A 25,329-nucleotide genomic window follows, 5' to 3' on the forward strand; every position below is an offset into this window, starting at 1 on the left:
CCAGAAGGTCTTCCCTCAGCCTTCTCTTCTCCAGGCTGAACAACCTCAGTTCCCTCAGCAGCTCCTTACAAGGCTTGTGCTTTGGACTCTTTTCCAGCTTTGTTGCCTTTCTTTGGGTGTGGCCCAGCACCACAATGTCCATCTTGGAGTGAGAAGTCCACAACTGAACCCAGTATTCTTGCTTTGTTGGGAGCAAAGTTAGGTGGGATTTGAGCTGCAGTGTGGTGAGCTGGAGTAGAAAAGATAGGAATTACTTTGAAAGTGACCCCTCTCTGTCATCTCATCTGAATCCAGTATCATGATACAAAGTCCTAAGAGATGTTTACTAAATATGGCACTCCCACCTCATTCACAGATGTAGTGACCAGGTTTGTCCAAGGTGGACAAAGCCTCTGTGATTTGCAGTTCTGAATAGCCTGGTTCTGGCTGCAGGGCTCATAGAGTATGAAAGTGCTCTGGATTTTGGAATACCACCCCTTTGCTCCTCACTGAGGTTTGGTGAGGAGCTGGGGATACAATCAAGTTTTCCTGGCACTGTCAGCCCTCTATGACCTGAAGCCTGTTCATTAGGTTTGGGGGTTTAAATTTCTCTCTTCTGGAGCAAGTGTAGCAGGCTTGACAAAGCTTTTGGCAGCCTTTTTTTCCCTCTTAAAGTTCAGCACATTACTCTAGGGGCCAATTCTGAATTGGCAGAAGCTGGGACTAGATGACCTAATAGGTCTTTTCCATCTCCAATTCCTGTGAATCAGTGCTGGATTATATTTCATATGGGTCAGCTATTGCTCCTTATGCGTCTGTCCCAGCACTTACCCCTCCTAGCTTTTCCTGTGGTCAAAGTTTTATCTGACAGAAGATGCTTAGTGACACTGGACTGCCTTCCTCAAGGCTCATCCTTTCTGTCACACTGCTGTTTTGGCTCAGCAGCCTAGCTAAAGACAGTCTGGATTAAGGCCTGCTGTTACACCAGTAAAAGCAAAGAGGTTTTTACAGCTAGAGAAGTGGGAGCCCATATTTTCTGAATTTCTTGGAATTATAAACCATCTCCTGGAAACCCAGGTGCTGCAAGTGGAAAAATGATCACTGACAAGTAACCTTAATGCTGCCCTTGGAGTGAACTTCTTCAGGGATATTTTCCCCAAGGATTTCATACTGATTTTTATTCATTCTCATGTGCCTGAGAAGTGTTACTTTATTAACACTTTTCAAAGTGTTTATATTTACAAAAATCTGCCTAAAACCTTATTTGCAAAAAATCTGCCTAAAAACTCAGATATCCAAACAATCCAACAAAGTCACAGGCACATGCTGCAGCAGTCCTTTGAGCTGTGTTGTGGAATATAATTCAGTGGGACAAGGAGCAGTGGCCAAAGCAGCTCTCGCCCCACCTCTTCTGAAATGTGCCAGGGCAGATTTGGCACAGACAGGAGGAAGCCAGATGTTATGGCTGATCAGAAGTTGCCTTTCTGTCTTTTCTAGCCACTTCTGGAAAGGAATAACACTAGCATTTAGGCAACCATTTGTGTGTGGTGTTGTTGGAGCCTTGTTTCTCCCAGGCAGCAGAATGAACTATGGTCTTTTGCTGAGCAGAAGACTGGAGTGAATCAGCCTGTGGAGCCGCCCTGGCATTCAGCTGTTTCCTCTCCTTAGAGTGACTCTGCTCTAGCTGGCTGGTCCAGCCTGTGCTTCTGGGGTTTCTGGTCAGAACTCATGGTCAGGAGAATAATGACAAAAGCGTTGGGATTTAGTGCTCACTGCCTGTAAACATGATTCAGATGTACGGATTGTGGGTTCTCCTCCCTGCCTCCTCCAAATATTCCTGTTGTGTTTATGCTTTATACTAACAGAACCATAGAATTACAGAGTGAGTTGGGTTGGAAAAGACCATCAAGATCATCTAGTTCCAACCCCCCTGCCATGGGCAGGGATACCTCCTACTATAGACCAGATTGCTCAAGGCCCCATCCAATTTGGCTTGGAACACTTCCAGGCTTGAAGCCACCACAGGTTCCCTTGGCAACCTGTTCCAGTTCCTCACCACCCTCATGGGCAAGAATTTCCTCCTAATGTGCAATCTAAATTGAGCTTCTTCCAGTTTGCAGACATTCCCCCTGCTCCTGTCACTCCATGCCTTTGTAGAAAGTTCCTCTCCAGCTCTCCTCTAGCTCCCTTCAAACACTGGAAGGCTGTTCTAAGGCACCCTGGGAGCCTTCACCAAGCTGAACAAACCCAACTCTCTCAGTGTGGCCTCACAGCAGAGGGCTTCCAGCCCTCCCATTATCACTGTGGCCTCCTCTGTTCCTGCTCCAACAGATTCCTGTCTCTCCTGTGCTGAGGACTCCAGACCTGGCCCCAGCACTGCAGATGGAGTCTCAGCAGAGGAGAGGGGCAGGATCCCCTCCCTACACCTGCTAGCCAGAGATCTTTTGATGCAGCTGAGGACATGGTTGGCTTCTGAGCTGCAAAAACATGTTGCTGGTCACATTGAGCTTCTCATCACCCAGCACCCCAAAGCCCTCCTCAAGACTTCTTTCTATTCATTCTCTACCCAGCCTGCATTTGTGCTTGAGGTTGCCCCAACCCAGGTGCAGGACCTTGCACTTGGCCTTGCTGAACTTCATTAGGTTGGCATTGGCCCACCTGCCAAGTCTGTCACCTGTGTGAGGGTGCCTCAGTCTCATGATAAGAGAGAGGAGGATTTGCAGATAGAGGGGACAATGATTCCCTTCATTATCAGTGGAATATGTAGATCCCTTGCACCCTTCTTGAGTATGGTTCAAACAAAGGATATTTAAAACCTTTCAAATGAGCCTAAACCAGTCAGGACCTGGCTGGTCATGGCTTTAAAAGTACTCTAGCACAACCGGACACAGATGCTGGGATTCTGGGAATTACCCTCAGCTGACTAATCTGTGCACAGAAATTCATAGATTCCTGAATTCATAGAATAGTTTGGGTTGGAAGGGGCCTTAAAGATCATCTGGTTCCACCCCCCCGCCATGGGCAGGGACACCTTCCACTAGACCAGGTTGCTTGAGATCCCATTTGAGGTTTATTGGATTGTTAGGGGAAGGACCAAAGCGGGTGAAAAGGAAGGATCAAAGTGGATTGAAGAGAAACAAATTTGGGATAACAGAGGGACAGAATTGCTCTGTTTCAGTTTTGATGATTCATGATTAATTCAGGAGAATAACAGCATGTGACAAAACATATCTATCCTAATACAACAAAGGTTGGACTCAATCATCTTAAAGATCTCATCCAACCTTATGACTCATATTTACTTCCTGCAGCAAGAAGGAGAAAATTCTGCCCATAATATTATATTTTAGCTTCTCTCCATAGGTTTTGCCTCACGTGAGTTTTCCTTAGGTTGACAGAGAGGAGCTGCTGGCTGTTCACCGTTAGTTACCAGAAACCTCTTTGCAAGTGTCTGTGGAGGTCAGACCTTCCTCAATGCAGGATTTGATGTAATGCTTAGCTTTAAAAACTTGCCAGTTTTTAAAGTTGTTGTGCTTGAGTGGAATGTGGAAGGAAGTGGTTTCATATTTTCCTCTGGTTTCCTAAACCTCTACTCCCAGTTTAGATGTGGGCTGTATCATGCGATTCATTAGTTTCCCTTTATCTCCATGATCCCTCCACTTTTATCCACAGCTTTGACTTGACATGGCTCCTTCTCCATCCCCATTTTCTAAGTGAGAACTGCACACTTCAAATTCTTGTTATCTTAGGAGGTCTCATTTCCTATGTGAGCTCACCAGCTTCTATGTTTCACTTACTATTTGCTGTTCAAAGTGAAGAAGCCCATGGAGCTGGGGTTGCTTAGCCTGGAGAAGAGGAGACTCAGGGGAGACCTTATTGCTCTCTACAACTACCTGAAGGGAGGTTGTAGACAGGTGGAGGTTGGTCTCTTCTCCCAGGCAACCAGCACCAGAACAAGAGGACACAGTCTCAAGCTGCACCAGGGGAGGTTTAGGCTGGAGGTTAGAAGAAATTCTACACAGAGAGAGTGATTGCCCATTGGAATGGGCTGCCTGGGGAGGTGTCGAGGGTCTCTTCCAACCTGGTCTATTCTATTCTATTCTATTCTATTCTATTCTATTCTATTCTATGCTATGCTATGCTATGCTATGCTATGCTATTCCATTCCATTCCATTCCATTCCATTCCATTCCATTCCATTCCATTCCATTCCATTCCATCTACTCTAGTCAGTGCAGCCCAATAACTGTATCTGCTCTAGGCCTCTCTAGCTGGTGGAGCCCACAAAGTATACCTACTGTAGACCATTCTAGTTGGTGGAGCCCACCAACTCTATCTACTCTAGGCCACTCTAGTTAGTGGAGCCACAACACTATCCCAGTTGGTGTTGGGACAGAGGGAAACTGCAGGATGAGACGGAAAATACAACTAGCCAGTTCTGGGAGGTGCAGTTTCACTTCATGATTTTAGTTTCTTTCATCTGGCTTGATTTCACATCCTTATCTTGCTAATCACCATCATGACACAGGAAGCTAAGGGACTTTCAAAACCACATCCTGTCATCTCCAATTTCACTGTAAATAGAAAAAAAAAAAGTAGTTCAGAGAATAAATGCATTAAAGAAGCACAATGAAGAACTACATTAGGCACAGGAGAAGTACAAAATGTACTTTCAAGCTCATTCAGGGCATTCTGTCACAGTGTGTCGATGTCAGGACAACTAAGGTGGCTTCAGATCTTTATTCTCCAATTTTGGCTTCTAGGCTTGCCATTAGCTGTGTCCACATTTCCTTTTTCAGCTCTCAGGTCTGCTGGTAGGTGTTTTTCTCATAATTATTTCTAGCTTTCCTGTGTTGCACACATTCAATACGCACAGGGCTCGCCAGCTCTTGGACTATAATTCAAAGTAATTACTGAAGCGCTGGTGAAGGTTGAGAAGATGGCATTAAGTACTGAAGCTGAAGAATATAGATCTCCATTTACAGATCAAAGCATCTGTCATGAGTCCAAAAAAGGACTTTGGAAGGATTTCTGAGTCCTCATGTTGCAAACACAGGGTGGCTTTTCTTCTCCAGAGAGGGCAGCTGAAAAGAAGGGTTTTCTTGTTGCCTTTTTGAGATGACATGTGGAAAGCCCAATTAAAGTAGATCTGAGGAGGAAATTGCTTTTTTTTGATCTTAAAGAAAAATGTCCTTCTGCAGTGAGATGAAAGCAGGCCCTTTCTGAAGGTTTGTGTGCTCATTTGGGGTGGGAAAGGGCACAAATATTCAGCCCTTCACCTGCCTGGCTTAAACATGGCACTTGTGCCTTGGCTTCTGCTGCTGCAGCTGCTGTTCTTTGATTAAATCACCTTGTGGTTAATAAGATAAACTCTCCTGTGATCACATGAGCAGCTGAGACCATGGCTGATCACATAGATAGGTCAGATAGATACCTGATGACCAAATGTACCATGTGAGGATGGGAAAACTCTTCAATTCCCAATCAAGCCAAACAACTGGGAGAAATTCCCATCACAGTGACATCAATATCATCTACTGCTTTTGATGCTGCCCTCCAGAAAGTGTTAGTGAAGGTAAACAGTCTGCAGCTTGGCTTGCTCCTGAAATAAACCATTCCCTAAAATAAACCATTCCCTAAAATAAATAACAGAGTGCAGCCCCCTCCCTGGAGGTGTTCAAGGCCAGGTTAGATGAGGTCTTCATCAATCTGGTCTAGTGGAAGGTACTTCTGCCCATGGCAGGGCTTTGGAACTAGGTGATCTTTAAAGGTCCCTTTCCAACCCAAAAGATTCTATGAATCTACAAATGGACTTTTCAAAACTGATGAGTAAACTTCCATAGAAATATTAATACTGCCATCACGTTCAAGGGCATTTTGCTCTAAATATCCTTGACAAGGCTTGTGGGGTGCTAGAACACTCATGAAATGTTTTAGGACACAATTTAGGTTTTCTTTTTTAATAATTTTTAATATCTTGCTTAAAATAAAGAGTTTTTCCCTCTTTCTGGGAGGCTTTTGCTCTACAACACCAGTTCTTTCAATTGGTGTGGCTTTTGTTTTACCAGTAAGCCTGCTTGCTTCTACTGTGGGTAGGATTTTCAGTCTGTAGGAGCGGCATTCATTCTGAAACACCAAGATAATGAGTATGGTAAAATCCTAATTGCACTTACAGCCTTCCTAGCTCTCTCACCTCCATGCCTGGGGCTGATTCTCCATTTCTTATCTATGACCAAGATTACCAGAAGAACCTTGGAAGAACCTTGTGCCCACCACACAAGCCTGTTTCAGGAGCCATGAAGATACCCATTTCATAGAATCACAGGATGGTTTGGGCTGGGAGGAACCTTTAAAGGTCATCTAATCCAACCCCCCTGCAGTCAGCAGGGACATCTGCAACTACAGTGGGTTGCTCAGAACCCCATCCTACCTAATGTAGAATGTTTCCAGGGATAACATTTGTAGGTGTCAGCTTTTATTTGGGCTCCAGCTTCAAAGTTCAGCAGCAGAAAGCTCTGCACTTGCAGCAGGGACACAGTAACTGGTTTGGACAGCACTTGGAAACCGTCAGAGATGAACAATACTGTGGTTCTTTGTGTGTGTTTATACACTGCACTCATATTTTAGATGATGAAACATTAATCTGCTGGTCCCAGCAGAGGGGAGGTTCCTTGTGCTGATTTGAACAGCCTGAATGCAGCCCTTGCATGCTGCAAAGCAGAGAATTAAGCCTGATGCATGCCGGTTTGGTGGTCTTGGAAGGAACCTGTGCTGCAAACATCAATCTGCTATGAATACAGCAGGGTACTGTCGGGTTTGGAAATGACCTCATCTAGCTTCTGTTAGTGGTTAGCAGCTTCACACCACATGATCTATGAATAATATGATAATACATTGCTTTCCAGAAGATACCAGAGCTGTGAGGCTGATGCTTCTTAGACCCAGGGCATTATACATCACTCTTGATGTGGATAATAGTCTGACAGGACTCCAGTTTGTAAAAGTAAATAATATATCCTTTTATTCAGAGGGTCCTTTCCAGAGGTGCTGTAGCTGAGTTACAAGAACTATCTTTTCCTGATGTCCAGTTCCAAAGCTCTCCTCATCTCCCCATGTTCAGCAGATAGATTCACTCTCATTTTCCTACCTTCCAACCCTTTTGAGATGGAGCCATTTGCTTCATTTCAGAGACAGAAATTTTCTGGACCTTATTTTTCCAGAGTTGATGGCCATGTTCTTTCTTACCAACTTTCTGTAGAATCTTACAAGCAACAGCTCACAAAATAGTATCACAGAAACAGAGAATGATTTGGGTTAGGAGGGACCTTAAAGATCATCTAGTTCAACCCCTCTGCCATGGGCAGGGACACTTTCATCTAGACCAGTTTGCTCAAGGCCCCATCCAACCTGGCTTGGAACACTCCAGGCTTGGAGGTTCCATAGCTTCTCTGGGTAACCTGTTCCAGTGCCTCACCACCCTCATTGGGAAGAATTTATTCCTGATGTCTAATTTAAATCGTGCTTCTTCCAGTTTTCAGACATACCCCTTGCTCCTGTCACTCCATGCCTTTGTAGAAAGTCCCTTTCAGGCATCCTGTAGCCCCATTCAAATACTGGAAGGCTGCTCTAAGGTCTCACTTGAAGCCTTCTCTTCTCCAGGCTGAAAATGTGCTGGAAACTTGAGTGGTGCTTTTTGCTATGTGATAATAAAATGATGGGATGGTCTTGCCCTCTCTTAGGCATTCCCTGTGTCCTCCTTGTAATCCTCTGGGAGATGTTATTGCTCATTCGACCCACAGAAGAAAGTTCCTCATCATCAAACAGAAACCACATGAGTGACAGATACTGATCACCACAGTCCCTGCCCACAGCAACTAAATACCCAGCAGGTATTACCAGAAATGCCAGAAAAAATTGCTATTCAGGAAACCTGTGCTACAGAGATCACTCCTGGAAAGGGAACTCGTTTTGCGTCTGCTTCTTTATTTGTATTTGATAGGTGGCCTCTGATTGTGGTGTAGGGAGGTTGGTAAAATGATTCCTCAGCTGCAGGAATGTCTCTTATTCCATAGTGATCTTCTCCAGCTGCCTTCACCCCAAGTGCTTCGGTGGCTGGCATGTATAGTGGAAAGCAGAGACAAAACAACAGCCTGAGTATATTTGAAAGCAACAGATGCCAAGGTGAGAGCAGAGTGACTTGGAAGGATAAGAAAAATGGAGAAAATGTGGTTTGCATTTCTTAGCATGAAATCTATTCCATTAAGGGGAGCAGCATGCAGTGGAAACAGTAAGTGGTGGAAGCACTGTCTTCTGAGACTGTTAAAACCAAAGATAAAACAGGATGCCAGAATCCTGGCATGGTAGGGGTTGAAAGGGACCTCTGGAGATCATCCAGTCCAATCGCCTTGCTAAAGCAGGGGCCACCCACAGCATGTTCCCCAGGTTCACAATGTCCAGGAGGGTACGGAGTCTCCCTCCAGAAGAGACTCCACAACCTCTCTGGGTTGGAACTAGATGGTCTTCAAGGTCCCTTCCAACCCAAACCATTCTATGAATCTTTCCCCAAACTGTAGCAGCTCCCCAGCTCAGGAATGTATCTGTAGATGTGAATGCTACAGGAAACAGATGAAGCCAGGGTGGATTACTTCCGACTTCTGGTAGGCCGACGATGGGCGTTGTGTCAGAATCAGCATTTCTTTAATTAAAACCTGTGCTCTGTGAGCTCAGGCTTCTGGATTTTGTTTTAACACTTGTTCATCTACATCTTTTGGCTTCAGCCTTTTGTGAAATGTCAGCCAAAAGAGCTTAGGTTCCTCTCAGGGGTTTAGCTAGCTTTGGTAAAGCAGCTTGCCCACGGTCAGTACTCCCCTTCGCTATTACTGACAATAAAAGTCAGTAATTTATTGCAAAAGAGCCCAGATGGGAGAAGGACATTTACTGGATTGCAATAGGGGCACTCAGTTTGTTTTGGAGAATGACATATTCTGTTTTTACACCTCATAAAACATCCTGACTGTGGTTCCTTGGCTCTCCAAATGCTGCTGCTGCATCCAAAACCCAGTGAGTCCCAGTTTGCAGGCTTAGCCAAGAGGCCGAAAGGAGCTGTGAACTGCTGGTGTCTCAGTGGAGCAAACCACCCCATCAATCCTGGGAAGGGGAAATTTCTCGCTGTCTGGTTATCACATCTGACCAGAGGCCCTCCAGGAGCTGAACAAACATTTCACTGTCCTTCCCAAACACAGACTTTTCCGTGTGTTTGCACTAAATGAGCTGTGCTGCTGCTTCAATGAAGAGTCATCAATAGGGCATTCGTGAAGGGAGTAAACGATACTCTATTTGTCCTCAAACACTTATTAGTACTCCTGTCATTTGATGACACTAAGCTGGGAGGGAGTGTTGGTCTGCTTGAGGGTAGGAAAGCTCTGCAGAGGGACTGGACAGGCTGGATTGATGGACTAAGACAATGAGATGAGATTCAGATAGGTGAGGTGCCATGTCTTGCACTTAGGTCACACCATCCCCATGCAGTGCTACAGGCTTGGGGTGCAGTGACTGGAAACTACCTGTCAAGACAGGACAGGGGTGTTGGTTGACATCCAGCTGAAGACAAGCCAGTGAGTGCCCAGATGGACAAGAAGAGCAACAGCATCCTGGCCTGGATCAGCAGTATTATGGCCAGCCAGGCTAGGACAGGGGTAGTCCCCCTGTATTCAGCACTGGTGAGGCCACACCTTGAGTAGTGAATTCAGTTTTGGAGCTCTCACTCTAAGAAGGATGTTGAGGTGCTGGAGTGTGTCCAGAAAAGGGCAACAAAGCTGGAGAACAAGTTCTGTGAGGAGCAGCTGAGAAAACTGGGGTTGGTTTTGCTGGAGAAAAGGAGACTGAAGGGGAGACCTGGCTCTTCACAACTCCCTGAAAGGAGGTTGGAGCCAGGTAGGGAACAAGTGATAGGACAAGAGGAAATGGCTTCAAGTTGCACCAGGGCAGGTTTAGGTTGGACATTAGAAGAAAATTCTTTATTGAAAGGGCTCTCAAACACTGGAACAGGCTTCCCAGGGAGGTGGTTGAATCCCCATCCCTGGACGTGTTTCAAAGAGGCAGAAATGTGGTGCTGAGGGACATAGTTTAGCCCCAGAGTTGGCAGAGCTAGAGCATGGACTGGCTGATCTTAAAGGTCCTTTCCAATCAAAATGATTCTGTGACTGTTTTAGCCTCTTCCATGCTGCAATAATGAGCTTGAAGAGCTTTGTTGATGACAATGACTTTTCAGAGAGGCACACAGTTTAAACTGGATATTGAAATACTTTGTAACAGCTAGTGAGGCAGGTTAGGATATGTGATGTTGAAGAGGCATCTTGCTTTGATCATAGTTAAGAAAGATCATCATCTAAGCAGTTAATGTCAAATGGTTTTGAGCTTTCTGGCACAAAGCAGCAGTCTGTGCAGTGCCAGTGCAGCATTCTGCAGCAGACAGAAATTCGAACTGGAATGTTCAAACACAGATTTCACACTATATGGATTTGCTGAAACCCCCCCAGTTTTAGCTGGAGGCAGCCAGGTCTGGGGCATTCACCTATTTATAGGTCTTTCAGAGAGCTCACCAGTGTTTTGACTGGTGTGAGACTGGCTGATTTACAGCCAAATTCACCAGGGCAATTAGTTTCTGCTGCTGTCTTTAGGCATGCACAAGAAGTGTTAATGGGGTCAGAAAAATTGTTGGGATGCCCTTTCCCAAGGGGATGTTAAACAATGAGCCAGCAACAGGTCTGTCCTCAGACAAAGGTGCAGCTGTCCTGCTGTGGATAGGAGGAGCAGCTGGGGACTTGGGAATGTAGATTCCCACATTACTCACCAATACAACCAAGCCTTTATCTGCCAAGTGACAGGGAAGAAGCCCCAGCTCATAGTGTGAAGCACCACATTAGGAGCCTTTGAGTCCCATGGCAGCCAAAATATGGGATACAGCTCAAATGAGAAAGAGGATGCTCCAAGTTAACCCTTCTGCACCAGATGCAAGTGCAGTCATTGGGTCTCGAGTAGCCTGGGACGCTGTGAATCATTTTGATGAGTTAAGGATTGAGGTATTTATGTTTTTTCTTAATGAGAGATTTCAACTGTTTATAGGCTGCAAGCTAGCTCAGTCCCACAGACAACTTTCTGCAGTACTGAACAAACTCAGCTGTGCCTTTGAGATGTACCAATTTAAGAGGTGTATAAAGTCAGGGTGTTTCCAGATGTCCTTCCATCTTTTACAAAATGAGGTGTACAGCAATTATTCTGTTTATAAAAAGAACCTATGGATGGCAATATCATATCTGTTTATACAACTAGGTTTCATACTTAGGTATGTAAGGATAGTCTCTAGGTGGGTTTTCCTGTTCTAGAATTAAACAGAGCAATAAACATTTTATTTTACTTTCCATAAATAGGCTTATGTTACATTCATTAGCAGCTGGAGAAGCTGTTTGGGTCATTTTCCAAGTACAGTCTAGCCTGGATTAAGCATGTAGCATCAGGCTGGGTACATCAACAGCCTCACTGGTCCTCACTGGAGGACAGGGAACTACTGGAGAGAGTGCAAAGGAAACTGCAAAGGTGCTGAGGGGCCTGGAGCATGTCTATGAGAAGGAAAGGCTGAGAGACATGGGGCTGTTTAGCCTGGAGAAGAGCAGCCTGAGAGGGGATCTGATCCATGCTCAGCAAGAACTAAAGGGTAGGAGGCAAGAGGATGGGGCCAGACTCTTTTCAATTGTGCCTGTCAACAGGACAAGGAGCAATGGACACCAACTGGAACCCAGGAGGTTCCATCTGAACAGGAGGGAAAAACTCTTTGGTGTGAGGGTGCTGGAGCCCTGGAGCAGGCTGTCCAGAGATGCTGTGGAGTCTCCTTGTCTGGAGAGATACCAAACCCACCTGGACATTGTGATAGTGGGCAATCTGCTGTGGGTGACTCTGCTTTAGCAGAGGGGTTGGACTGGATGATCACCAGAAGTCCCTTCCAACCCCTACTCTTCTGTGATTCTGTGTTTTTCAGTAAACTTCATGGCTTTGTGTGGGATTTGGATAAAGTTGACCTGCAGTCACCACTGCACCATGCTTCCCTAAAGTTCTTTACAACCAGCAGGGCCAGGTGCATCAGTTATCACAGGTGCCAGCCAGATTGGTTGAACTGGAAGCCCCTGTGAGGGCGTTCAGGAGAGCAAAGTGCCCATCATCCTGTCTGCTACTGAACATCATTCTTGATACCACTGGTGTTTACCACTTGCCCTCTTTGCAGCTGCAGTATCTGTTTCCATCTCCCATGCATCACCCTCTCCACTGCACGCAAGAGGGGCTACCCCAACAGCTTATTCATTGTTTCCCCTGCTTTGCTGTGGCCTAACGAGTTGGCTGCTGTGGGAGCTGCAAGCCTCTAGCCTTTTCATACACTGCTGGGGCTGATTTACAGAAGCCCTGGCTCTTCCCTGCTGAAGTCTTGGAGGATGTGCACCGCAGCTCCTTTCAGCTTGGGTACAATTCCCTTTTCTTGAGCCGTATCCCATGAATGTGGCTCTGTCTTGTGGAACTCACCAACAGCTTCTTCACAGCACAGTGCTGGATGGATCTGGTTGTTCAGTGCCTTAAAGCTGATGCAATCTTTTCCTCCTATGGAAAGTGAGAATGAAGTTGCCTAAATTAAGCAACTGCAGTATCCTTGAAGGATAAAGCCTTCTTTCTGCTTTGAGATAGCTGGGGTTTACAGTGAGACTGCCACAACTGTGTTTTTTCTCCTGTGTTTACTGGCATAGGAATGAAGGCACGATTGGGATTTGATGTACTTACAGCTTGACATTTTTCCCACAAATTGCTCAAATGAATCTCTCTGGGATTTTGAGCACCTTCTTTCCACTTCTCCTTGGGGTTGGGGACAGTCACAACCCTGTCCCCAGACAAGGCCGGAAATACTGCCTTGAGCACAGAGGTTAAAAGTTGATCTGAGAGGGCAGACTCTTGTCAGCACTGTCACATCATCATCTCAGCAGGTCCAAGATCCAGCCCTTCAGATGGTCTGTTGTCCCTTTTGGTTAGGAGGGAGCACAGCTGTGAAGAAGGAAAACATGTGAGTCACAATTGGAGTGCTGCAAGAGCTGCAGTTCTCCCTTCCTCCAGCCAAGCCTGGCTTTCTTCTCATCAAAATATTTGGAGTTGAATTTGGGGAGGACAAAAGATTTTAGATGCAACATTCCACCAGTTTCTCCAGTGGATTACTGTATTCTTTCATTAAAGCTGCATCAGAAGGTGTTCTCTTGGAGGTGATGAGCCTGACTTACAACTCTTGTACTGGTGTTTTAGACACTGATTTGTGGCTTGCTGTGAAAAATGCTATAAATCATGGAGGTAATGGTGGGGTTTGGTTGGGATTTGGTTGTTTTCTCTAGTTGGATGATGGTATGAGCTCAATGCAGATACTGTGTGATCTCTCTGGACCTCCAAATATCTGTAAAACAGGGTCACTGTCTATAGAGTAGCAGTGAGAGTGATTGCTGCTCCTCAGAATGTATAACATACCTTCCTGAAGTAATTATTACATCCAGGGAAAAGTCTGAAAGGGCAAATACTGACATTTGAGTTCTTAGCAGCTCTGAAGGCTCAATGCCCACCACATGGATAACATCTATAGGCTGCTGCCTTCAAGCAGTAGCCAGGCTTAAACACTGAGGAAAGTAATGGTAGCTTTCTGGAGCTTTTGGGTTTGTGTAAAGTGCATGGAGGAGACATTTCAGGCATTGCTGCAGTTTAAATCCTTCATGCTTCCCATAATTTGTATAATCCCTGTGTTGCCCTTGGCATGCATGCAAGCTTCCTATAAAGCTGCTCTCCTTGGAAGTTTCATGAACAAGTCAAAGGAAGCATCTTGCTTGGCAGGCAAGACTTGAGAACTGACTCTCTGACTCTTCACATACCCATTGTTTATGCAGCTCAGTAACTTAAAGCAGCATACCTACCTTGAGAGAGTTAACCTTCTCCTTCCCTCATTCTTCCTAACCTGTACACAAAAGGACTTCAGCTGATCAAGGCTGCAGGCAGATTACCTTGAAGAGAGGGCAATAAACCACTGTCGCTTTGTTTTTCTTTTAAAATAGTAATCCTCAGAATAATCCTGAAGCTGTGTTCCAGAGCAAAGGCACAGCCCTTGCATTCAGTAGTGTTTCAGTGCTGGTTTTCCTTAGGCAGGTTTCTCAAGCAGCCTGATGGCTCTAGGGAGCTTTTCCACGTTTTGAGGCAGAGCCCAGGTGATCACAAACTAGTTCTGTGATGTGGCTGCTCCTGCACTTTCCATTAGCTGTGCTTTTGTGGGCTCTCACAAGAAAGAGAGCATTGGCTGCAACTCTCTTGAAAAGCCCACAGCAGCTTGGAAAGAACACGTTGCATGGGATCTAATTTCTGTTGCACAACTGCTTATCCAGAGTTTGTCAGAGCAAACTAGCTCAGCCACTTCTCTGTTTTTTTCCCGTGATTCAGTCTCATTGGTACAATGGAGCATCCCCAGGCAACCCCATTGCTCTTGGGAAGTAACTGTCCAGTTCTGGGTCCCTAAGTTCAAGAAGAACAGGGAACTGCTTGAAAAGGTCCAGTGCAGAGTGACAAAGATGCCGAAAGAAGTGGAACATCTTCCTTATGAGGAAAGGCTGAGGGAGCTGGGGCTCTTTAGCTTAGAAAAGAGAAAACTGAGAGATGACCTCATTTGTGTTTATAAAAATGAGAAGGGCAAGTGTTGGGAGGATGGAGCCAGGCTCTGCTCAGTGACGTCCAATGATAGGAGGAGGGGCAATGGGTGCAAGCTGGAGCAGAGGAGGTTCCACAGGAAATTAAGGAGAAACTTCTTCACTGTGAGGGTGACAAAACATTTGAACAGGCTGCCCAGAGAGGTTGTAGTCTCCTTCTCTGAAGACATTAAAAATCAGCCTGGATGTGTTCCTATGTGACCTGTTCTAGGTAATCCTGCTCTAGCAATGAGGTGGGACTGGGTGATCTTTTGAGGACCCTTCCAACCCCTAACATTCTGTGATTCTGTGAAGAGCCTATCATCTCACAACAATAGCCATGGATGATCACCAGATACTCCAGAGCTGTGGTTAAACATTCCTGAAATAGCTAAGGAAAGCAGCATGATTTTGACAGAAGTTTTTGTGCTTAGTTGGAAATGAACTAGCACAGTGCTCACTTTGTCCAGGTCTGGTTTGTTGTACATCCCTGAAAACTCATCTTGGTCATCAATTCCAAAGGAAAGCAAAGATACTGGGGAGTGTTACCTAAGGGTTTAACAACTTAATAACATGCTGCAGTCTTGCTGATTGTCATTATCTTAAATTCTTAATTTTGATCTTGAATTAAAGAAGACAAAGCTCTGAACTCTTGGCCCTGGTATATGCTGTCATAGTCTTCATATGTACCATCTTATATTGCTTTGAAGAGCTTTCATATGTCAATGACTGTCCTCTCAGTCTACCACAATCAAGGCTTGCTGCCCTAAAATGCTTTATCTTACCATGTACACCTTATTGACATCTATTAGTGTTGGTTTAACTTACCAGCTTAGATAGGAAGGCTTGGGACACTTCCTATTCACAGATTCACAGATTGCACTGGGTTGAAAGGGACCTTCAAAGGTCATCTTGTCCAACCCTCCTGCAGTCATCAGGGACACCTCCAACTAGATCAGGCTGCCCAGGGCCATATCTTCCTCCTGATGTCCAACCTAAGTCTGCCCTGCTCCCGTTTCAAACTGTTGCCCCTCATCCTATCACCACAAGCCCTTCTAAACAGTCCCTCCCCAGCCTCCTGTAGGCTAGGGATATTCAGATATTGAAATGTAGCTCTAAGATGTCTCCAGAGCCTTCTCTTCTCCAGGCTGAACAGCCCCAATTTTTTCAGCATGTCTTCACAGGAGAGGTGCTCCAGCCCTCTGATCATCTTGGTGGAAATGCCATAGCTCAGCTTCACTCTTCTAAATCCTAATGAAGGCCCAAGGCCTTCAGGCATTCAGGTGTACTAACTGATTTAAAAATATTACAGCTAGACGCACAAGGAAGAGCAGAACAGATTGAAAAAGAATGGTCATTATTTAAAGAGGGTTTTTTTGGTTGTATTTTGCTTGATTTTAGATTTTCTCAAGCAGACCACGTATGAAGTGGAGGCATTCCTAGAAGCCATTCAGTTCTTCCGGCAGGAGAAAGGCCACTATGGGACATGGGAAATGATAACAGGCAATGAAAAAGAGGTAAGAGAATATATTCCTGATCTTTTTCGGTTTGTTGCTGTTACTGCTTTGGATATGGCAGCTCTGAGGACAGTGAAAGTTGTAAAGCCTCTTGGAAAAACCCAGCATTTTAAAAAAGAACATCTAATAGGTAGACATGCCCAAGATTTCAAGATGCTTCTTGGTGCTATGTAAGTGATAATTCCTTTTTAATAAACCCCATTTGGGGTTTGTTGCTAGATGGTGAAAGACAGTGTGCTGTGAACTAAGATTGTTAGGTTGTCCTTATATGTAGGGATAACCACATTTCCAAACAAAGCACACAGAATCACAGAGTGAGGATCATCTAGTCCAAGCCCTGATGAAGCAGGGTCACCCACAGCAGGTTGCCCACAGTCACAATGTCCAGGAGCATTTGGAATCTTTCTAGATCTCTCCATAACCTCTCTGGGCATCCTGATACAGGGCTCCAGCACCCTCACAGCAAAGAAGTTTTCCCTTGTGCTCAAATGGTACCTCCTGGGTTCCAGTTTGTCCTGTCACTGGGTATGACTGAGTCGAGTCTGGCCCCATCCTCTTGCTCCCCAACCTTTAGCTCTTGCCAAGCATTGATCTGATTCCCTCTCAGGCAGCTCTTCTCCAGGCTAAACAGCCCCAGCACACTCAGCCTTTCTTGCTCAGAGATGCTCCAGGCCCCTCATCATCTTTGCAGTTTCCACTGGACTTTCTCCAGTAATTCCTTGTCTCTGTTGAAGTGGAGAAACCAGAACCAGACCCAGAACTGCAGATGTGGCCTCAGCAGGGCAGAGCAGAGTGGGAGGAGAACCTTCCTCAACTCACTGGCCACACTCTTCTTAATGCATCCAATGATCCCATTTGCCTTCTTGGCCACAAGGACACTCTTCTGCCTCATGGCGTTTCTCCAGCAGGAGTCATACATCAATCTACCTCAATCTGATGTCACAGCATCAGTTGGTGAATAAATGCAGTGTCTAAAAGAAGTCGCTTGCTCACCTCTTGTACCACACATGCTGCTGTTTTAGTTCCAGTGACTGAGTGAGGCTGAAGGCAGCACACACCATGCTTAGATCTCACGGTCTGGATGCAGCAGATCCTCACTGTCAGCTGGGGCAGACTGGGCTCTGTTTTCCTGTCTTCCTTGGCAGCTATTTTGCAAGTCAGAAACATTTGTCCTGCTGTTGCCACTACCTTTGTAACTAACAGAGTACTTTTGCTACTTGTCCCAATCACAGGAGAACAGCCTTTGCAAGGAGCTGAACAGCAGCTACACACAAATGTAGAAGAATCTCCTCAGTTTGCTTTTCCCCATGCTTTGGGAGTGAAGCTTTTAGTCCTGAGCAGATAAACCTGTAGACCTGCTTGTTGTGCCAGACTTCTGAAGTCCTACATCTTAACAGTCACACTTGAACACTAAACATTTGGGTATTTAAGCTCAGGGCCTAGGTCCATATTTGGGCATCTGAGTATGAAGCTTTGGAGCACTGATGGTAGCTGTATTAACTCCACCAATCTTTCTGGCATCACTCCAGATGTCTTTTAGTGAAATTGAGACATGATCTGAGCCCTGATTTATGTTTTTTTTCTAAAGCAGAGTACTCAGCAGCTAATATTTACTTTAGCGCCAGCTGCTGGGTATTTTCCTTGATGAAATCAGGCTTCCCTTGGGAGGGGGGAAAAAAAAGCCTGATGCAGAGTTCACAATCCAGGGTTTTGTTCTAAGAAACCAGAGAATTCTACCTCTCAAATGGTGAAAAATGTGGAAACTGGAGAAGAATCTATAAACAGTATCTCTCCCAGTGCCATCGTGTCGGGGGCTGAAGTTTCCTGCTAACATCTGATAACAAATTCCTTAGGATAAGGAGTTCCACCCTTCCAGTGGAGGGAGCGAGGGTTTTTCTCTTCTCCCCTCTTCCCCAAGTTATGGAGCTGTTAGAGTGCTAGTTTCATTTTATGCTTTATTTTTATCTTGCTTGCCAACTCCTTACTCATAACCCATATACCTTGAGAGAACTGTAATCAGAAGGCACCCAGGCTATTATCTTCTTAGCAATAATTCATTCTGTAAGTATAGTGTGTTCTCATGCCTGTTCTGACCAAATATAAGCCTTGTTTTGGGCAAATATCCAAGCTAAGTGAATGGTCTGGAACTAGAAAGCTACAATTTTGTTGCTGTAAAAATCTCTGCAGAATGCCAATAAATAATTGCCTGACATTCATCTCTAAGCACCAAGGCTTGACAGTGTCAGCTCAGGCAGTCCTGCAGCTCACAGCAACATGGATGTCACATCTGCCACTACCAGGGCACTTAGAAGAAAACCTACTAAATACTTTCTTGTGTCATACAAATTCCTTTCCCTGGTTTTGTTTTTGCTCTTGTTAACAACCCCCAGCACCAGTACAAATTAGGGGCTGACCTGCTGGAAAGCCACTCCAGGGAGAAGGACCTGGGAGTCCTGCTGGACAGTAAGTTATCCATGGGGCAGCAATGTGTCCTTTTGGTCAAGAAGGCCAGTGGTCTCCTGGGATGCATTAAGAACAGTGTGGCCAGCAGGTCAAGGGAGGTTCTCTTTCCCCTCTACTCTGCCCTGGTGAGACCATATTTGGAATACTGGGTCCAGTTCTGCACTCCCCAGTTCAACGGGGACAGGTAACTACTGGAGAGAGTGCAGTGGAAACTACAAAGATGCTGAGGTGCCTGGAGCATGTCTGTGAGGAGGAAAGGCTGAGAAAGGCTGTTTAGCCTGGAGAAGAGCAGTCTGAGAGGGGAGCTGATCAATGATGATCAATAGATAAAAAGTAGGGGACAAGAGGATGGACCCAGACTCTTTTCAGTGGTGCCTGTCAACAGGACAAGGGGCAATGGGCACCAACTGGAACCCAGGAGGTTCCATCTGAACAGGAGGAAGAAAACTCTTTGGTGTGAAGGTGCTGGAGCCCTGGAGCAGTCTGCCCAGAGAAGCTGTGGAGTCTCCTTGTCTGGAGAAATTCCAAACCCACCCGGACATTTTGATAGTGGGCAGCCTGCTGTGGGTGACTCTGCTTTAGCAGAGGGTTGGACTGGATGATCTCCACAGGTCCCCTCCAACCCCTACCATGCTAGGATTCTGTGATTACTAATGAAGGGTAAATTCATCTGGAGATGATATTTCTATAGATTAAATGCTGAAATAGGTGATTAAAATATCCCAAAGCCCTTCAATACAGGAATTTAAAGCAAATCCATCATTTCCAGACAGCTCAGATTTTTCAGAATATGTTTTATTTGATCTGTTATGCTCCAGTTTGCATTTTTCAGGAGATGTTTTCTAAATGACCCATTAGCTTAGTAGTCTATTGGTTTTGATAAGTACTTCAGTTGATGTAGCTGAATCTGAAGCAGTGCTGTGGCAGAATCCGTAAGTTACATGAAACAGCAATAAGTAGGGTATTGCATATTATGGGTATTTTAAAGGTATATGAATAAGTGAGGTATTGTGTGTTAGATTTCTGACTTGTGCCTAGGAGCACCCCAGTTTACACTACTTGGCAGCAGCCAGAGCCCTTTCTTATTTTGCTACCTAAATTCCTCCTGATGTGTGAGTTGAATGTCACGAAGCAGTGGAAGCAATATAGACTCATGGACTTGTTTTGGTTGAAAAAGACCCCTAAGACCATCAAGTCCAACCATTCCCTAACTCTGCCAAGGCTGGTGCTAAACCATGTCTCTCAGCACCACATCTTTTAAACACCTCCAGGGATGGGGATTCAGCCACCTCTCTGGGAAGCCTGTTCCAGTGTTTAGCAACCCTTACATGGAAGTTCGCCCGATGTCCAACTTAAACCTCCCCTGGTGCAACTTGAGACCATTTCCCCCTCTCCTGTCACTTGTTATGTAGAAGTGCCCAACCCCTGCCTGGCTCCAATCTCCTTTCAAGGAATTGCAGAGGATGAAAAGGTCTCTAGGAACATCTGCTTATAGGTTTTATATTCAAGAATCTGTAGGTGCTGGGAAAAGACTTCAATGTAGGTGAATTCCACAATGTGGAAATTTTACTGGGTTTAGACCAGTACAATTATCTCTTACTGTAAAAAGTAATGGCTTGAAAACTTTCTCACAAACTCCAGCAGCTCTTTATTTTAACCTCTTTGCCTCAGAATTAATCTGGAGCTAATGAAACCTTTTGATAATATCATACGTTGTTGAAAAAAGGTCAGACTATAAGTAGAATCACAGAGGTCAGAAAGGTTTGAAAAGATCTCCAAGGTCATCAAGTCCAACCATTAACCCAGCACTGCCACCACTAAAGTGCCCCACCACCCACAGCTCACCACTACATTGTTTCCCTCAGTGCCACATCTACGTGGTTTTTGAACACTTCCAGAGAATCACAGTATCACAGTATCACCAAGGTTGGAAGAGACCTTGAAGATCATTGAGTCCAACCTGTCACCACAGACCTCATGACTAGGCCATGGCACCAAGTGCCACATCCAGTCCCCTCTTGAACACCTCCTGGGATGGTGACTCCACCACCTCCCCGGGCAGCCCATTCCAATGGCAAATGACTCTCTCGGTGAAGAACTTTCTCCTCACCTCAAGCCTAAACTTCCCCTGGCACAGCTTGAGACTGTGTCCCCTTGTTCTGGTGCTGGTTGCTAGAGAGAAGAGACCAACCCCTTCCTGGCTACAACCACCTTTCAGGTAGTTGTAGAGAGCAGTGAGGTGTCCCCTGAGCCTCTTCTTCTCCAGGCTAAACAATCCCAGCTCCCTCAGCCTCTCCTCATAGGGCTTGTGCTCAAGGCCTCTCCCCAGCCTTGTTGCCCTTCTCTGGACACGTTCAAGTGTCTTGATGTCCTTCCTAAACTGAGGGGCCCAGAACTGGACACAGTGCTCAAGGTGTGGTCTAAGCAGTGCAGAGTACAGGGGCACAATGACTTCCCTGCTCCTGCTGGCCACACTATTCTTGATACAGGCCAGGATGCCATTGGCCTTCATGGCCACCTGGGCACACTGCTGGCTCATGTTTAGGCGGCTGTCAGTCAGCACCCCCAGGTCCCTCTCTGTTTGGCTTGATTCATAGATTACCCACTTTTCTGCCTTCCATTTCTGTCTCCTATGTCCTGTTTTTCCTGAGATTTTCTTCTTTTCTTATTTGGGTGATGCTCACCTGAAAATGTGCCAGAGATCCACATTGGTACAGCCATAGATTTGGGGGTTTTGGCCGATTATCTTCCTGTCAGAAGCAATCTTTGTCTGATGACTCTATAACAATTTCTCTTTGATGATACCTCCTCTGGGACAGTGAGCATCCCAGGAAAAGGTAGGTTGGGGATGCTGCAGTCAGCAAACCAACTTGCCAAATATTTTTGATTTGCACATGGCAATTTCATAACTGCACACAGTAAATTTTAATGGGCACCTTAGTTCTCGTCTTGTCAGCTGTTGTGTGCTCCCTCCAAGTCTTTCAGTGAAAAATGCCTCAGGTGAAATGCTTCCCTCAGGCATACCTCACTCCAAGAAGGACACTGAGGTCCTGGAGTGGGTCCAGAGAAGGGCAATGAAGCTGGTGAAGGGTCTACAGCACAAGTCTTGTGAGGAGCAGCTGAGGGAACTGGAGTGGTTCAGCCTGGAGAAAACGAGGCTGGGGGGAGACCTTTTGGCTCTCTACAACTCCCTGAAAGGAGGCTGGAGTGAGGTGGAGATCAGTCTCTTCTCCCAGGTAACAAGTGATAGGACAAGAGGAAATGACCTCAAGTGGTACCAAAGGAGGTTTAGGTTGGATGTTAGAAGAAAATTCTTCACTGAAAGGGAAGCTGGAACAGGTTCCACAGGCAGGTGGTTCCATCTGCATCCCTGGAGGTGACCTGGCAGTGCTGAGTTAAAGGTTGGACTTGATGATCTTAAAGGTTTTTTCCAACCAAAATGTTTTTATGATTCTGTACCTAACATTTCAAACCCAGTCCTTGAGGCAGTCTGGGGATAGCTAAGCCATTGTGTGTTTGAGGCAGCCCATGCTGGCACATCACTCTGATTCAGATGCTCTGTGTTCAAGTGAAGAACAGTGTGTCAACACGCCATTTTTATCTTCTGACTATCTAGATCCTGAGCAACCTTGTGATGGAAGAACTCCTGCCTAACCTTCAGACAATGATCCTGCCTAAAATGAAAGGCAAGAGGAACGACAGGAAGCGTGCCTGGTTTGGTGTAAGTAATTGCTGCTGTTTGCAGAGCAGTTGTTTCCCATAACAGCTCTCTCTGTGTGCTGATTATGATCTCTGCTTCTTAATATCGTTTGGGTGTAGATTGTAGAAGAAACTTACGGCCTAGTCCAGCAGCAGGTGTCAGAAGGATTAAGTACATTGAAAGAAGAATGCAGAGAGTTTGCAAAGACTCTTGAAGGAACCATTCGTTCAGACATGGATCAGATCCTGAACTCCAAGAACTTCTTAGCTGGGAAAATCAAAGGTTAGTGGAGGAGCAGCTGTGTTCTGGAGCACACTGTTGTGTGGTGTTGTGTTGCTCAGATTACCAGATGTTTTGAAATCCTTATTTTGAAAAATCCATCTGGAGACACTAATTTTCAGGCAACAAATGGTTTGGCCTCTGCTGGCTTTGATGGGACCTGATACCTGTGGCCACTGTGGCTGTGAAATTACCAGGGCTTCTCAGATTGGAGCTAGAGCTGACAGGTTTTGAGTATCCTGATTAAAGATGCTGATTCTGCTTTCATTTTGACTTCGACAGCCTTATTTGTTGAAGATGAGCATAATTAAAGTGTAGTGGTTTTGACCTGATGTCTAGGAATGTGCCACAAAGCCAGGATCTGGTTATGTGACAGATTCTTAGGCTACCAAGGAATGCTTATATGAAAGGGCTTCTGAGGTGGTTTTAAACTAATGAGAAGTAATTGTGATTTTGTTATGAATATAAAAATGAGTGTAAAAAGCATACAAAGCATTAGTTGAGATTGTCTGAGCTAGCAAATAAATAGCTGATCACTGAGGAGCTGTTTGGATGAAACTCAGGGCATGCTGTGGATATTCTCACATACCAGACTAGGATGCTTTCAGTACCAAGGTTGGATACCTTCTTAGAGTGTCACCATGTCCATGCTCTGTGCAGACCTCCTAGGATGTATCAGTACTTAGAGCTGCCCTTTCCTCTGCTCTCACAGTGCCCCCAAGCTGCTGGCATTTGATTAGCTGGGATGTGGGAAAAGATGTTTCATTATCATTCATAAAACTATAAACTCTCCCTTGATTACCCTCATCACCTGTGCAGAGGTGAGACTGCAGGGGAGAACAGGGAGTCAGGTCATTCACTGTAAAGTAAATCAGACTGCTTTTTCCACCATACCTCAAATGCAACCTTTCTATTGTCTGACACTCCAGCCACTGTTTCTGAGCCTGCCCAGAAGTGCTGCACAGAAAACATCCAGCCATTTCTCACATCCATATTAGAGGAGCTCATGGGTCCAGTGAGTTCTGGATTCACTGAAGTACGCTCCCTTTTTGATAAAGAGGTTAATGAAATCATCCAGGACTTCCAGAAGACAAATGATATGACTAAGCTAAAGGAGGTAAGACAAAGATATTTTTGGAGGCTTTTGTATAGGGAAAAGAACCTCCTAGCTAGAACTTGACTGGCAGCAGTGTTTGCTTTCCCAGGTGGTAGCATGTTAGCTCTTGGTTTTGTCATTTAGAAAGTCTGGTGGTGTTTGTGTGAGTGTAGACAGCAGAATTTGGTTTAGGGCCACTGTTACGTTCTGCATTAAAAATTCACTTCTGGTTGCTCTCTCTCAAAACCTGTTCTCCCTCCACTGGAATGCAGAATGTGGATCAGCTGACGAATCTACCATTCAGCTCTGTGAAAATGGAGCCTTGCTATCTGAAAGTAAACCTCCTCCAGGAGCTCCTTCAAGACCTCAAGAGTCGCTTCAAGGTGTATCACATTGATTTTGTGATTCAGAGGACCCAGAACTTCATGCAAGAGGTACTGTAAAATCCAGTTTTTCCTCCTGGCAGAACAGGTTATGTTTGCCCTTCTAAGCTGCTTCAAAGGAATCTTGACAAAAGCTGTTCAAGAGTCCCAGAAATATCTCTCCATCAAAGCACGGATAACAAAACCTAAAAAACCCCACAGCTAGAAGATGTTTGACATTTCTGAGGTTGCATGTGTGTGAATCTACCAGCAAGGCACAAAAATTTTGCATGGATCATGAATTTCCATGGTCTGAATTTTCAGTGTCTCAGCACCTGAGAAAGTTGTGCTTATAACCAGTGGGGTGGTTAAAATGTACTTGCAAGGAAGTACTTCAGGAAGACTATTAAGTATATTTCACCAAAATGGAATGTCTCCTCCTTGGTACTTCATTTTCTGATTGATGTAAAGTATTCATGTTAGAAACATGCAATTATTTGCCTCTGGTGAGACCTCATCTGGGAAACTGTGAAGCACTCTGCACAGAAAAGACAGGAGCCTGTAGGAGCATAGCCAGAGAAGGCTATCCAAGGGCTGGAACCCCTCTGCTGTGAGGCCAGGCTGAGAGAGTTGGGGTTGTTCAGCCCAGACAAAAGAAGGCTCCAGGGAGACCTTCTTGTGGCCTGACAGGACTTAAAGAGGCTGATCAGAAAGCTGGGGGCAGACATTGGAGCAGGGCCTGTTGTGACAGAACAAGAGGTGATGGGTTGAACTAAAGGAGGGAGAACTACACTAGATCTAAGGAAGAAGTGTTTTACACTGAGGGTGGTGAGACACTGGTGAGACACTCCCAGGTTTCCAAGACAGCTGGTAAATGGCCCATTCATGGAAACACACCATGTAAGGTTGTCTGGGGCTCTGAGCAACCTGCTCTAGTTGCAGATATCCCTGCTTAGTGCAGGGGGTTGGGCTAGATGACCTTTAAAGGTCCCTTCCAACCTAAAGAATTCTGTGATTCTACTTGGGACACATCTCAGGATGTGGCTGCATGTAGGTGCTTTAACCAACTTCACCTCTCCTGGGTGAAGTGGCAACATCATTTCAGATAAAAAATAAACTCAACTTCTTTTCCCCCCTCTAGTGTCTGTTGGTGGAGGCTATAATTTTGCTTTGGTTTTATTTCTTCTGG

The 25,329-nt window shown here is 45.4% G+C and overlaps 1 protein-coding gene across 1 annotated transcript in view; it reads left to right on the forward strand.

Moving 5' to 3' along the window:
• The window catches only part of NIBAN1 (niban apoptosis regulator 1), a 78,267-nt gene that overhangs the window by 43,001 nt on the left and 9,937 nt on the right, over positions 1-25,329 (forward strand). The window contains exons 6-10 of the mRNA XM_068141328.1: positions 16,125-16,240; positions 22,320-22,424; positions 22,523-22,685; positions 23,612-23,799; positions 24,051-24,212. Coding sequence (XP_067997429.1) covers positions 16,125-16,240; positions 22,320-22,424; positions 22,523-22,685; positions 23,612-23,799; positions 24,051-24,212 — 734 coding nt within the window. The remainder of the gene's footprint in view (positions 1-16,124; positions 16,241-22,319; positions 22,425-22,522; positions 22,686-23,611; positions 23,800-24,050; positions 24,213-25,329) is intronic.

This window comes from Melanerpes formicivorus, unplaced genomic scaffold (assembly GCF_026170545.1).
Source record: "Melanerpes formicivorus ecotype bairdi unplaced genomic scaffold, bMelFor1.0.p_v2 SCAF_7, whole genome shotgun sequence".
NCBI classification, from domain to species: domain Eukaryota; kingdom Metazoa; phylum Chordata; class Aves; order Piciformes; family Picidae; genus Melanerpes; species Melanerpes formicivorus.